The sequence below is a fragment of the Rhinopithecus bieti genome, unplaced genomic scaffold (assembly GCF_001698545.2).
Source record: "Rhinopithecus bieti isolate Rb0 unplaced genomic scaffold, ASM169854v2 scaffold_68778, whole genome shotgun sequence".
Classification (NCBI taxonomy): Eukaryota; Metazoa; Chordata; class Mammalia; order Primates; family Cercopithecidae; genus Rhinopithecus; species Rhinopithecus bieti.
In genome coordinates this window covers 1,732,081-1,745,356 of record NW_016827519.1, presented here as the reverse complement: position 1 = coordinate 1,745,356, position 13,276 = coordinate 1,732,081, and the positions used below count along the sequence as shown (strand labels likewise).

Below are 13,276 nucleotides of genomic sequence, written 5' to 3'. Positions count from 1 at the left end.
TAGTATTTTAACATTAACTCTGCCAATACTTTTATCTAGAAGCCTGTTGCCATTTTTGTCGTCTGTGACATTTATGTCCAAAGAAAGGCAGGATTACGTTTTTTCCTAACAGATTGAGTTGGTGTAGTGTATTCTTGGTTATCAAAATACTCATACAGCTTTGGGATTTCAAATTGGTAAATATTCATGATGTGTGAAAAAGCATGACATATACTGCACGCTCTCAAACATGTAAAATGCGGCTGTGTGCACACACAGGACACGGAAGGACACGGCAAACTGTAAACTGCTTGTGATTCTGGAGGACTTTGTTCTTTGCTTGTCTTTTTCAGTTTCCTATAACGTACATGTTAATTTTTTAAAAGTAAGGCTATGTTTTTAAGGCGGACAAGATGGCCTGGGAGAGGGCCTGTAAAATGCAGATTTCTAGGGCCTGCCCTTACTCCCTAGGGTCTAGGGTGGGGCCCAGGAATCTGCATTTTAAACACAAACCCTCAGCTGATCCTGATACAGACAGACACAGACCACATCTTGAGAAACTGAGAAATGAAGAGCTGAGACTTATGGGAAGCTGCTGCATAGCTTTAAACTGATCAATATTTTTAACTGTTTCACAATGGATATGGTTGACCAGGTGTGAGCTTAGGCAAAGTGCCTGTTGTCCCACTGACCTTTTACTTGGAATATCTCTTCTAACACTAACATTTTATTACAAAAAAATATGAAATTTCCTGAAAGGTCAAAATAATTGTATCACACACACCCACACACACACCACCTAGACTCTACAATTACAAGTTTTGCTAGCTGTGCTTTATCACATATCCATCCATCTATCCGTCTCTCCAACCACTTCATTTTTATTTTCTGGATAAACATACCTCGTACTTGGGTCTTTTCTAATCTAAGGTTTTACCACCTGCGGGTCAACCTCAATTCACAGATGCATTTCTTGTTTTTGAGAGAGGGTCTCATTCTGTCGCCCAGGCTGGAGTGCAGATCTCGGCTCACCACAACCTCAGCCTCCTCCAGGGCTCAAGCAATCCTCCTACCTCAGACTCCCAAGAGTTGGGACCACAGCTGCCTGCCACCAGAGCCGGCTGATATTTCTGGCATTTTCTTGTAGAGATGGGGTTTCACCATGTTGCCCAGGCTGGTCTCGAACTCGTGGGCTCAAGAGATCTGCCTGCCTTGTCCTCCCAAAGTGTTGAGATTATAGGCATGGGCCATTGGGCCACCATGCCTGGGCCACAGATGCATTTCTTCACGGTGCTGTCTGCTTTGAACTGCATAGGAACTGTTCCTAAGGACTCTCAGGGCAAATCCCCTGAAAGTGTGTGTGCATCGCTACACCCTGAAAAACCTGGATTTTCATGTAAAGCTGGGCACACACTTATTTCTTAAAGGCAACACGGGCCCATCAAAGTCACCTGTGCATTAAGGCAGCGCCGGGCCTTGACATGAAGCTCACTCAGCACTGGAGGGAGTGACTGGCCCAGGCATCTCCCACGGGGGGCAAGGGCTCACCTCAACCCCAGCAGGGCTCAGATGGTACCTGGCTCCCATCTCAAAGTAGCTCAGCTCCAGGCCTCTGAGCTGCATTCCAAGTTAAGTCTGACACACACCTGAGTGCTCAGGTGGGAGGCCCGCCCCGAGAGGCCTGTGCTCCCATACTCGGCCTCTGCAGGTATCTGAGAAGGTGGGGGCTCCCATGCAGTACAGCAGCCACCAGCTCTGCAAATGCAGCACTGCCCAAAGCCAGCCCCAGATACGATTCACTCAGCAAGCATCTCTCCAACACCTCCCAGGACCCAGAACTGCTCTACATGCTGAGAACTCGCCCCATGAAGACACAAACCAAACTCCTGGGCCAGGCTTCCTCGTCCGGTGGGACTCGGGGAAGAAGTGGTAGAAAGCAGGGCTCGTGCATCGGGCAGACTTGGGGCCACGCAGCCTAAGTGCTTAAATGTTCTGAAATACCCCACACCACCTGCCTCGTGAAAATGCTTGATGGGCATGCTGCACGCTGCACACCTTCCACGGCTGGGCCCTGAGAGCCCCTCCAGCCTCACCTCTCACCGTCCACCTGGACACACCAGGACCTTGTGGCCCTGACCTCAGGTGTCTCTCCTGCATGCTGCTTTCTCGGGCTTCCAGGCCTTTGCTCCTCCCTCTGCCTGGCTCTCCCTGCTTGGTTAACTCCTAGCTATTTCAGGCCTCACTTTCAACAGCACCCTCCCAGCAAACGCCTTCCCTGGCCGCAGCCCATGTTTGGATGAGGCGCCCTCCTCCGTGACCCCCAGCACAGCACTGACGGTGCTGCGTCCTAACCATGTGCTGCCCGCCTGCTCCCCTCCCCAGAGGCTAAGCCCTGTGGGTCCAGCTGTCTCTTCCCTGACTATCTCCATGCTGCTCAATTAATGTCACTGCATGAAGAAGGCAAAGTCACTCACAAACAGAAAGGTTTCAAGTCTAGAAGAGGGAAAAGGGAGGGAATCCTAAATTGTTCTAAGCATCCTATGAGGACTGAAGATGGTTTGCTAGGCTGTTGTAACTATTCCAATCCAAGGACAGGTGTCCTCCACTACTTATCTGAGTCCTGACACCTACAACTCACTCCTCTCAACAGTGGCCTGGACTCAATCGACCATACCCAGTTCATCACCTGCGTTGATGGCTCAGTGTCTGCAAGCCTACGTGTGTGTCACTACCTATCCCTGAGTAAATGTCTCATGCAGATGGACACTATTGCTCTTTCTCTTGTGATTAATAAAATGAATACAGGCATTATAAATCTCATGGTAATTTTCCACTATGAAAGTCATTAATGTGAAAAATACTTCTGTCATTTCACAGAGGCATGACATTGGAGACTGTGGAAACCTCTCTAAAACACCAAGAACTCCCTGATGCAGAGGGCACAGCTTGTGTGTTTCTAGATCCTCTGCTCCTGGTACAGGGCTCAGTTACCATGCAGGCAGGTGCTGGGCAGACGCGTCTGCGTGACTGAGCGAGGATGCTCACACAAGGCCAGGAACGAACACAGAGACGGGATCCCCAAACCCACCCTCCTCCGCAAATCAGGGTACGGGGTGAGATGTGGGAGTCACGTTCCATCCATGACCTCACTCTGAGGCTGCACGAGGTCCCCCATGTGCAGAAGGAGCTGCTGAAGTGGTGGTTTGTGCATGACAGTCCCCAGTCCTTCCACCCAGGGCATTTCCAGCAAGTGATGCAGCCGTCAGAAGCTGCCCATGTCCCAGAGCCCATCTGTGCTGGGGATTCGTGCCTCTCATAACCCACAGAGCCAGTGGCCCATCTCCAAGACAAAGCTGAGAAACGGTCTACCCTCTCCACCCCTTGCCCAGGCCTGGACGGGCTTTGCACAGCCTCTAGGATGCTTTCTCAGCAGGGGGCAAGGAGCTTTAGCATGTGGCTCACATTCCTCAGGGGACACTCCCTGAGTGGGTCTGAGGAACAGACAGGCCCTCGCCATAGCCTCGCCAACCCACCTCGCCCAGCCCCAGTGCCTCCAGGGCCCGGTTGCAGCACAGAGCACATGGACATCCTGGGCCGACAGCCTTCCCCAGCAAGCCCAACAGCTCCATGGCAGGGAAAGGGCAATATGGCGCTCTGCCTTCGGTGGCCTAAGAAGCCTTCTGGCTGGTAGGAGAGACGTCGGGCTTATTTCTTAGCCTTGAACAAGTCCACTCAGTGTGTGCCAGGATTCTGATTTCACTCAGCTCATGTTTTCTAACCACTTCCAGCCCCCCCTTGGAATAGGCAATGGCAAAAATTCCTAAATCCTCAGAAAAGAGGGTCCCGGAAGCTGCTACTGACGTGAGGTTGTCAGGGTGAGTGGTCAAAGCATCAGAGACCTCACTTGGGTCTGGGTCTCCATGTAGCCTTAACCCTTTCAGCTGCATTCTTCCCAGAGCCTTGAAAAGATTTAAAATAAAGATGGTTCGAGTAGCCTCCACTGGCTGATGACTATGGGGCTTGCCCAACACCAGTTACATCTTTGAAACCTCATAGAGCCATAACAGTATTCCTATTTTTAGGGACAGGGTTCCTCTCTGCCACCTAGGCTGGAGTGCAGCAGTGCAATCATAGCTCACTGCAGCCTTGACATCCCAGGTTCAAGCAATCCTCCTGCCTCAGCCTCCTGAGTAGCTGGGACTACAGGCACGTGCCACTATGCCTGGCTAAATTTTTTTATTTTTTGTAGAGACAGAGTCTTGCTATGTTTCCCAGGCTGATCTCAAACTCCTGGCCTCAAGCGATCCTCCCACCTTGGTCTCCCAAAGTGCTGGGATTATAGGCATGAGCTGCTGCGCCCAGTTGCCTGTTATTCCCACAGATGAGGAAATAGTCCTAACAAATTAGCCACAGAAATTGCAAGAAGTCTTTTAAAAGATGCACACGGATAGAAGGTGATCATAATGCCATGAGGTGGGGGCAGAAGAAACCCTGAAGGCAATCACTGCCTTACATCAATCAATGACACTCCTTCCCCTCCCCTACTGATGGGGAGATGAAGAGGAGCAAGACGGGGGCCCTGGGAAGCCCAGGCAGGCTGAGGTGCCAGGGAAGCATCTGCTGAGACAGCTGTGGCTCCGCTTCCCCAAGCCCCCAAGGACAGGTCAGTCTGAATCTGCTTCTGAGGAATTTCCAGCAGCCCCGTCCAGGGGCCTCGCAGCAAGGTCACCTACCTCCATGCGGGCCTTGTAGAAGTCCACGTCGTGCAGTTTCTCCTTGCAGCGGGTCAGCTCCAACTCCAGCCTCTCCACGCGGTTTGCCTTCTCCCGCAGGGAATCCAGCTCGTCTCGATAGGCACGAGCAGACCGGGCATCTGCTGCTAGCTGGATGTTCTGGAAAGTGGACAAAGGCAGGAGAACCTAGCTTAGGGCATCCTCTAGGGAGGGCAGAAAGGCCAATTCCCTCCTGCATGGTGTCTCCATGATGGCCCAGGACAAGCCAGCTCCGGTGGCCAGGAGCCTCCATGTGCACGCCACCACACGGGATCTCCACCTGCTGTCACTAAGAAACAGGGTCATCCCCATAGCTGTGCTCAGGACAAGTGGCTCTTGGGTGGCTTAAAAGCGCTGCTGTTGTGCTCCTGACCCTCCAGGCCCCGTTATTGGACACTCCAGCCCTGCCACCCCCAGGACACACAGGCTCAGGCCCCCAACTCACCTCCTGCTTAACTTTCTGCAGTTCCAGCACCAGCTGATCCACCTCATGTCTGGTGTCCACAAGCTGCTCTGTCTTATCCTCCCTGTAGAGGCAGTAAGGACAAAGAGTGTGGGAGGCAGCATCCTTAACAAGCAGTCCCGGGAGCAGGCTGCCACTTCCTAAGACCAGTGGGAAAAGGAAAGCACCCGGGATTTGGGCAGTGGGGAGGCCATCTGCTTATAGGGCCTGCAAAAATGTTACCGACTCAAAATTCTTTTCTTTTTGTAAGTTTGCAACATCGGCCCTTAAACTATGTCCATCCGCCACTCAGGTCTCCCTCCAAGTGTGTGGGGCAGGTAAGGAGACCCCAGCGGCAGCTGTACCACCCTACAGCCAGGCTCTACAGGTGACCAGCCAGGTGACATCCACCAGCTGCAGGAAACCTGGGAGAACAGGCTCACCAGACTGGACGGAAGGAGGGGCACCTCCTCCCTCCAGCCAAGAAAACACACCAGGTGTGGTCGTCCCAGCCCCAAGCTGGAGCTGAGCATGGACTGGAGGCTGCCTCTGTGGACAACTTGTACTGTCTGGACTGAAAAAACCCTGAAGACTGGGAAGAACCCCCGCCCCCATCCCTGTGCGGGCCTCGGAAGGCGAGGCAGCTGGTCCCAGGTCAGAGTAAGCTCAAGGCAGACCCCAGCTGACTCCAGGGCGCACGTCAGAGCTGTGCCATTGGCAGCACCACACATGTGAGTGGATGCCACACCAGAAACATGACTGTAACAACACACACAAAGGTAGGAGAAGCAGCCGGGGACTCACAGCTCCTGCCTGACGCGCCGCAGCCTGGCCTTGGTGTCGGCCAGCTCCACGGCCAGGTGCTGCTTGTCTTCACTGGAGAGGCTGCTGGTGGGGCTGGGAGTGGAGTCAGCACTGGAGGACTTGACGGGGCTGGGTGGATGCTGCGCCTGCAGGTAGTCACGCTCCTGAGTGAGGTCCACGATCAGCTGCAGCCGGGCAGGGAGGCGGATGGAGGAGAACAAACGGGGTTAACCAGCACCACACCTGAGCTTGAACAGGGTGAAGAAACCACCAAAAGACAGATATTTCAGCGGAGACGAAGAAACCAGGAGGAAGGTGGGAGAAGGCTGGCGTAGCTTTTGAAAAGAGGTGAAATATTTAGTGAAACAAAAGGGAATGTACGAGGAGAAGCGCCCTGATCCCCTGTATCCTCCCACAGGCCCGAGGTGACCATGCACTGCAGGGTCGTAACCAGGGAAAGCACGCACGTCCCACCCCCACCAGAACCGCAGCAGCAGGACTGAGGCATCTAGGCTGAAGATGAAGGGAGAGGAGATGAAGGAGCCTGAGCCCCTTCCCAGGCTGCCCGGGCCGCCGCCCCGCGGACGTACCTCGGTGCACTCGTCCCGCTGGTCGATGAGCCTCCGCAGGTGGAGCACCATGCTCCTCGAGAGGGCCTCCAGCTCCTCCGGAGCCACGTCGGGCAGCTCCAGCCACTGCAGGTCAAACACGTTCTCTTGGTTGTGAGTCACCTGTGGGCACACATGGCAGGGCACTGCAGGGGCGGCAGAGACGGGCACCCACTTCCTTCACACTGCAAACAGCATCTCCTTCCAATCAACCTTACTAATCCCTCAGTGACAACTTTACTGCGGCCAGCAAAAGGGTGCCCTATGCAAGTGCGGCCAGACCCTTCAGCAGAGCCCTGTTCATACAAACCACTTCTGCTTTCAGAACTGGGTCAAAGAGGACACTGATTTTCAAAGAGGACCAGAAAGTACGCCTTACAATTATTTCCCTATAAGGTCCTGGGATAAGATATCTTCACTGGAACTACATCAATGTAGAATGCAAGGAAAGCTTCAGGGTGAGAGGGTGAGGAAAGGGACTGTATGTTACTTCTTAAAATCTATGCGAATAGAACAAAAATACTAATCTTTTGTCAGAATGTTGTGTACAAAGCAATCTTGGGTTGTTTTCTGGAACTATTCATACTCAAACAGTTTTCAGGGAAGGGTGCATCTCATTCCCACAGGCCACAGAAGATAGCCTCTTTGGGCTTCTTTCCCTGGCCAGGGAGCGGAGATACATGGCTCTGTCTACATGAAACAGCCTCTCGACACACCCCCCCGCGATCTGCCCTGGGAGACAGGGTCTATTTCCAGCTCTCCTCCTCTCAGTTTTGGAAGAGATACCATAGTGCTCGGGCCTCAAAAGAGGAAAACAAGAACAATGAAATTGGGGCATCTACTCTGAAACACACCCAAAGAAGTCTTATTCAATCCACAGAGGCAGAGAAAACAAAAAAAAAAACAAACTCAGCTTGAGCAACATAGTAAGACCCCATTCTCTACAAAAAAATGTAAAATTTAGCCGGGCGAGGTGGCATGCACCTGTGGTCTCAGCTACTTGGGAGGCTGGGGCAGAAGGACTACCTGAGGCCAGGAGTTTGAGGCTGCAGTGAGCTATGATCACACCACTGCACTCCAGCCCGGGTGACAGGGAGAGACCCTGTCTCTTAAAAAAAAGACAAACCCATAAAATAAAAAGCAGACAGGGCCCTGTCAACAAAGGCCCTTCAATCTCTCAAAATTTGAAGAGACACCATCTTACTTCTCTCCACCTTAAAAGGATAAGTTTGGATACGGGTGATCTGAGAATTAGGAGAAATCTTATCCCATGATTCAGAGCACCCTAAGGGCACAGGATGGAGAGGCTGGTTCTAGGCCTGCTCCAGACCCAATGCTGGGGAAAGTCCTCGGACATCTCAGGGCCTCTGAAAAGGGTGGTGTGGCTGGGCTTCAGGGGCTCAACCTGGCTGCACCACAGCCACTTGCTAAGGTTTTATTTAAATGCTTATGCCCCTCCTCCCACTGAGTCTGACTCAGTGGGTCTCTCATGGGGCCCAGCACCCCAATTTTTAAAAAGCACCAGGGAATTCTGAAGCCCAGGCCTGACAGCCCCAGCCAGCTGTGGAAGCTGGTAGGCCCAACTACAGCTTCTCCCCAGTATCAACCCAGGGAGTCCTGTGCTCAGCTGCCTCTGCCAATCACACACCAGTTCCTGTGTATGCAAATCTTCTTCATGCATTTATCTCATCTGTCCAATGACACTGACTGCTAAACCCATATCCCCTAAGGTAATTAAAGCACACAGTGCATATGCGTATTTTGGAAGGAGTGTGGAAGTGAAGGTCAGGAAAGTAAATTTCCACCTGGATACTGCCCCCCAGGGTGGCTGCCTCCTTAGCTGATACCACCTCTGCCAACGTCAATGGCAAAGGGCCGGGAAGGTCAGGCCTCCAAGGCCAAGGGCTCCTCCTCCTGCACTATGCTGATGCTCAATGCAGAGCCCTCCCGACCCCTTGCTGGGGGGCCTGAGATGGGGATGGGCCAAGTCTCCCAAGGCAGCCTCTCTAGGACTCACTGGTTTAGCTTCCCAAGTGGTGTCAGCTTGTCTCTGCCATGTCACTGACAGAAGCAGAGACTCTCTATAAAGATCAGCCGTTCAAAGCAGGGTGACATTTGCCAGAATACATTTTCAGGGCCTGTAAATCAAACTCTGAGCCTCAACCACTTGACAGCTCTTAAAAATAGTCTGAGTCCATATTAGGCAAAAAGAAGGCGACAAAAGACGACTTGATTGAGGTGTTTTTTTTTTTTTAATTTTATTTTTACCCTCATTTTATTTTAGCTGGCTGATTGATGGCTATCTTTCCAAATAGAATCAATGTGCCTGTGGTGTCTGAAACCTAAGATTAGCAAAATCGTAATGGGTGATGTATTCTTTAAACGTTTCCACTCATAGAGAAGTTTTGCCTCCCGGCTACCATGGGCGCAGCAGTCCACAGCTGAGCCCTCCACGAGGCCACGCACCTACCTCCTGGATATGGGCCACGATGCCAGCCTGGGTCTCAATGTCCAGCTGTTTGATTCTTTCAATGAACTCCTCTTTCCTCTCACACTGCGGAGGGTTACATGTGTTAATGGAAGCACTGTTCAAGTGAGGGCGAAGCTGAGTCCACCACGGCCACAGAATGACAGTTTCAAAAGGAACCACCCACCCCGGGCTTCTTCATAACGAAGAACGCTGTTGTCCTCCTGCCAGCCCTTACGCTGATGTGTCTCTAGTGGTTGCCGGGACCACCTACATCAGAATCACCTGGGGAACTTGTTCTTAAAACTCCCATCCGTAAGCCCCCACCGAGATTGAAAAGACCAGGGTGGAACACAGAACGCTTCGTTTTAAACAAGCTCTCCAGGTGATTCTTAAATACGTAAAGACAGGGAACACCTGGTTTAAGCCAGGGGGTGGGAAACGTCATGTGTAAAAAGCCAGATGGTAAATATTTTAGACTCCGTGGGCCATTTGGCTTCTGTCACAACTACCCAGCTCTGTCGTTGTAGTGGGAAACCAGCCACAGACAACATGTGAAGGCGGGCATAAGGCTGTGTTCCAATAACACTTTATTTGAGAAAGGGTCTCGCTGTCACCCAGGCTAGAGTGCAGTAGCATGATCATGGCTCACTGCAGCCTCAAACTCCTGCACTCAAGTGATCCTCATGCCTCAGCCTCCTGAGTAGCCGGCAGGCATGCGCCACCATACCCAGCTAATGTTTTCTATTTTTTTCTGAAGACAAGGTCTCACTATGTTGCCCAGGTTGGTCTTGAACTCCCAACCTCAAGCCATCCTCCCCCACCTCAGCCTCCCAAAGTGCTGAGACTACAGGCATGAGCCACTGCACTCGGCCAAATAAAACTTTATTTACAAATACAGGCAGCAAGTCAGATCTGGCCCACAGGCTGTAGTTTGCAGATCCTTGCTCTAGCAGTTCCTACACTGGGGACGATTTGCTAATGGTACCCTGGCCTGAGGGATCCCCATCTTGCCTCCTGCCCAAGGTGCCCTGGTACTAGAAACAGCTGCCACCTAAAACAATGGCCACTCTCTTCCAGGTACCCAGCGGCCTTCTGTCATACTGGACTGAAAGGAGCATCCTCCCACCTAAGCTAAGGGCTGGTTCCAGTCCCACAAACCCAATATGAGAAGGCTGGGAGAGCTCCCTCTGCCGCAGCCCTGCCCAATCCCTACCTGGACGGCACAGCCCAGCACCAGGAGCAGCACCTTCTTGATTTCCTCCATGCTCTTCCCTAGATCAAGAAAGCAACACATTTAACTCAGCTTAACTGCTGGTATAATTTCAGTGACATGTTTACTGTAGGGGAAAAAAAAATCAGATAAACAAAAAAAATCATCTCTCTACTCTGTGACATTCACTTAGGTATACACACTCCATCGATCTTCCATGTGACGCTTTATTTACTTTTTCTTTTATTTTGAGACAGGGTCTCACTGTCACCCAGGCTGGAGTGCAGTGGCAGGCCCACAGCTCACTGCAGCCTTGACCTCCCAAGGCTCAAGCGATCTTTTCACCTCAGCCTCCCTAGTAGCTGGGACTATAGACATATACCACCACGCCCAGCTAATTTTTGTATTTTTTGAAGAGATAGGTCTTTGCCCTGTTGCCCAGGCTGGTCTCAAACTCCTGGACTCAAGTGATCCGCCCACCTCAGCCTCCGAGGGTGCTGGAATTACAGGTGTGAGCCACCATACGCAGCCTTATTTACTTTTTAAACCAAATGAGAATTCTGTACATAACTATTTGAAGCCCCATTCCATTCAAATATGTCATAAATATCTCCCTGTGATAATTAATGAACCGTAACATCAGCATCCCTTTTTAGCGCATCAGGTAAGCAAAGTACACAATGGGAGAGAACGACTCCCACAGGAAATACTGAGTCGACACTCAAATAAGGCTGTATACAACCTCCCCCTTTTTATCATGCAAATTTCCAAACAGACATGGGAGGACAGTATAATGAACCTTCACAATACACTCAGCCTCACATGATCAACATTCTGCACCTCTCACTCTACCGGCCTCCTCCTTCCCTCTTTAAGTTTGTTTGGCTGGAGTATTCTAAAGTAAATTCCCTAAGATAACATAAAGACATCCTTTTTTTGGGGGGGGGGGATACAGGGTCCCACTCTATTGCCCAGGTTGGGGTGCAGTGGTGCAATCATAGCTCGCTGCAGCTTCCACCTCCTGGGTTCAAGTGATCCTTCCACCTCAGCCTCCCGAGTAGCTGAGACTACAGGTGTGCACCACCACACCTGGCTAACTTTTGTACTTTTTGTAGACAGGGTCTCATAATATTGCCCAGGTTGGTCTTGAACTCCTGGGATCAAGCAATCCTCCCACCTCAGCCTCCCAAAGTGTTGGGATGACAGGTGTGAGCCACCACACCTTTTTGATGGTTACATACTTACTTTGTAAAGCAAGGCCACTAACTTACTCAACCAATCCCCTTCCAGAGGTTCAATTTATATATATTATATATATATAAAATATATACTATAGATATAAATATAATATATACTATAGATATAAATATATACATATATTTTGAGACAGAGTCTCACTCTGTCACCCAGGCTGAAGTGAAGTGGCACAATTTTGGCTCACTTCCACCTCTGTCTCCTGGGTTCAAGTGATTCTCCTGCCTCAGCCTTCCGAGGAGCTGGGATTACAGGCGCTTGCCACCATGCTCTGCTATTTTTGTATTTTTAGTAGAGATGGGGTTTCACCACGTTGGCCAGGCTGGTCTTGAACTCCTGACCTCATGATCTGTTGGCCTTGGCCTCCCAAAGTGCTGGGATTACAGACGTGAGCCGCCATGCCCGGCCCTAAAATATGTCAATCTAAACAATGTTATAAAGAATATCATGGTAGCTAATTCTTTATGCATTCCCTTTTTCAGCTTTTCATATTGACAAACTGCCCTGCAGACAGGCTTTACCATTTCACCATGGGACATATGTGGTGATTCCCATTTTCCTACCCTTGACCAGCAGCTACCCTACCACTCTTTCTCAACTTTGTCAATCAGGCCAAAAATCCTGTTTCGTCATTCTGAGCTCTCTCTGATTGTGCTTGAGGCTGAACGCATCTTCACCTGTTTATCTATTTCAAACACTTAAACGGCAGCAGAACACCTGGGCCGAGACGACGGGCTTGGTCACCCAGGAACTGTGTGTCCCAGACAAGCCATATTCTGTCTCCAAGCCTCAGTTTCCACATCTATAAAATGGCCTGGGTAATGTGCAGGGTTCCCTTTCAGGTAAAAAAAAAAGAAAAGAAAAGAAAAGAAAAAAAAAACTATGTGTTCTGACTTTTTCGTTATATTCTGTTGTATTTGAGGAAGAAAGGACATGCCAGAAATAGCTTTCTTCTCTTGAAAGACTTAACCGACTCACACACTAGGCTACAGTGGCCCAAAGCATCAAAGACTGCTGGGATGAAAAAACCAGACCACCGTCCTGAGAACCAATGCTGTGGTTCAATGCTGAGAACCAATGCTGTGGTTCATTTCAGATCCCTGAGTACAAGTAGTGAATGAATGTGACCTCCTCCTAAGACCCCTCAACTGAGAAATAGCTAAAATTGGCCTTCCTTGAGATAATGACATCATTGTCAAGCCTCAGAACTGGGAACTGGGGGGTTCACTGAACCAGAAACACACCCCACCCCCCAGCCTGAAGGCAGGGAAGGGAGAGACTGGTGGGCTGGACCACAGGGTCTAAAGGCCACTTTCCTGCTCTGGAGGACACACCTGAGAAAAAGGCTCAGCGTTGCAAAGCAACCTTCTAAGGTTAAATCCTTCTCCTGTTAGTAAGTTTAGAGATTCGTCAATATTTGAAAAAGAAAAATTCTCAAAGTCTTAGTATTATTATTATTTTTTTACTTGAGATCTTTTATTTGGCCCAAGACACTCTAATCCACAGAATAAATATCACCACAGTGACTCACTTCCCTATTAACACAGAGCTATTCATCAGCCACTTAACTTTAGTTTCGATAAAGAGAAAAGGGGCCAGGCGCGGGGGCTCATGCCTGTAATCCCCGCATTTTGGGAGGCCAAGGTGGGAGGATCACTTGAGGTCAGGAGTTCGAGACCAGCCTGGCCAACGTGATGAAACCTCGACTCTAGTAAAGATACAAAAATTAGCCAGGCG

At 50.5% G+C, this 13,276-nt stretch overlaps 1 protein-coding gene across 1 annotated transcript in view; it reads right to left on the bottom strand.

Annotated features, from left to right (window-relative positions):
- Nucleotides 1-13,276, bottom strand: part of CCDC88C (coiled-coil and HOOK domain protein 88C) — a 148,817-nt gene that overhangs the window by 62,318 nt on the left and 73,223 nt on the right. The window contains 6 exon segments of the mRNA XM_017863838.1: nucleotides 4,713-4,871; nucleotides 5,197-5,278; nucleotides 5,998-6,182; nucleotides 6,588-6,728; nucleotides 9,076-9,159; nucleotides 10,289-10,347. Of these exon segments, the coding sequence (XP_017719327.1) occupies nucleotides 4,713-4,871; nucleotides 5,197-5,278; nucleotides 5,998-6,182; nucleotides 6,588-6,728; nucleotides 9,076-9,159; nucleotides 10,289-10,347 (710 nt within the window).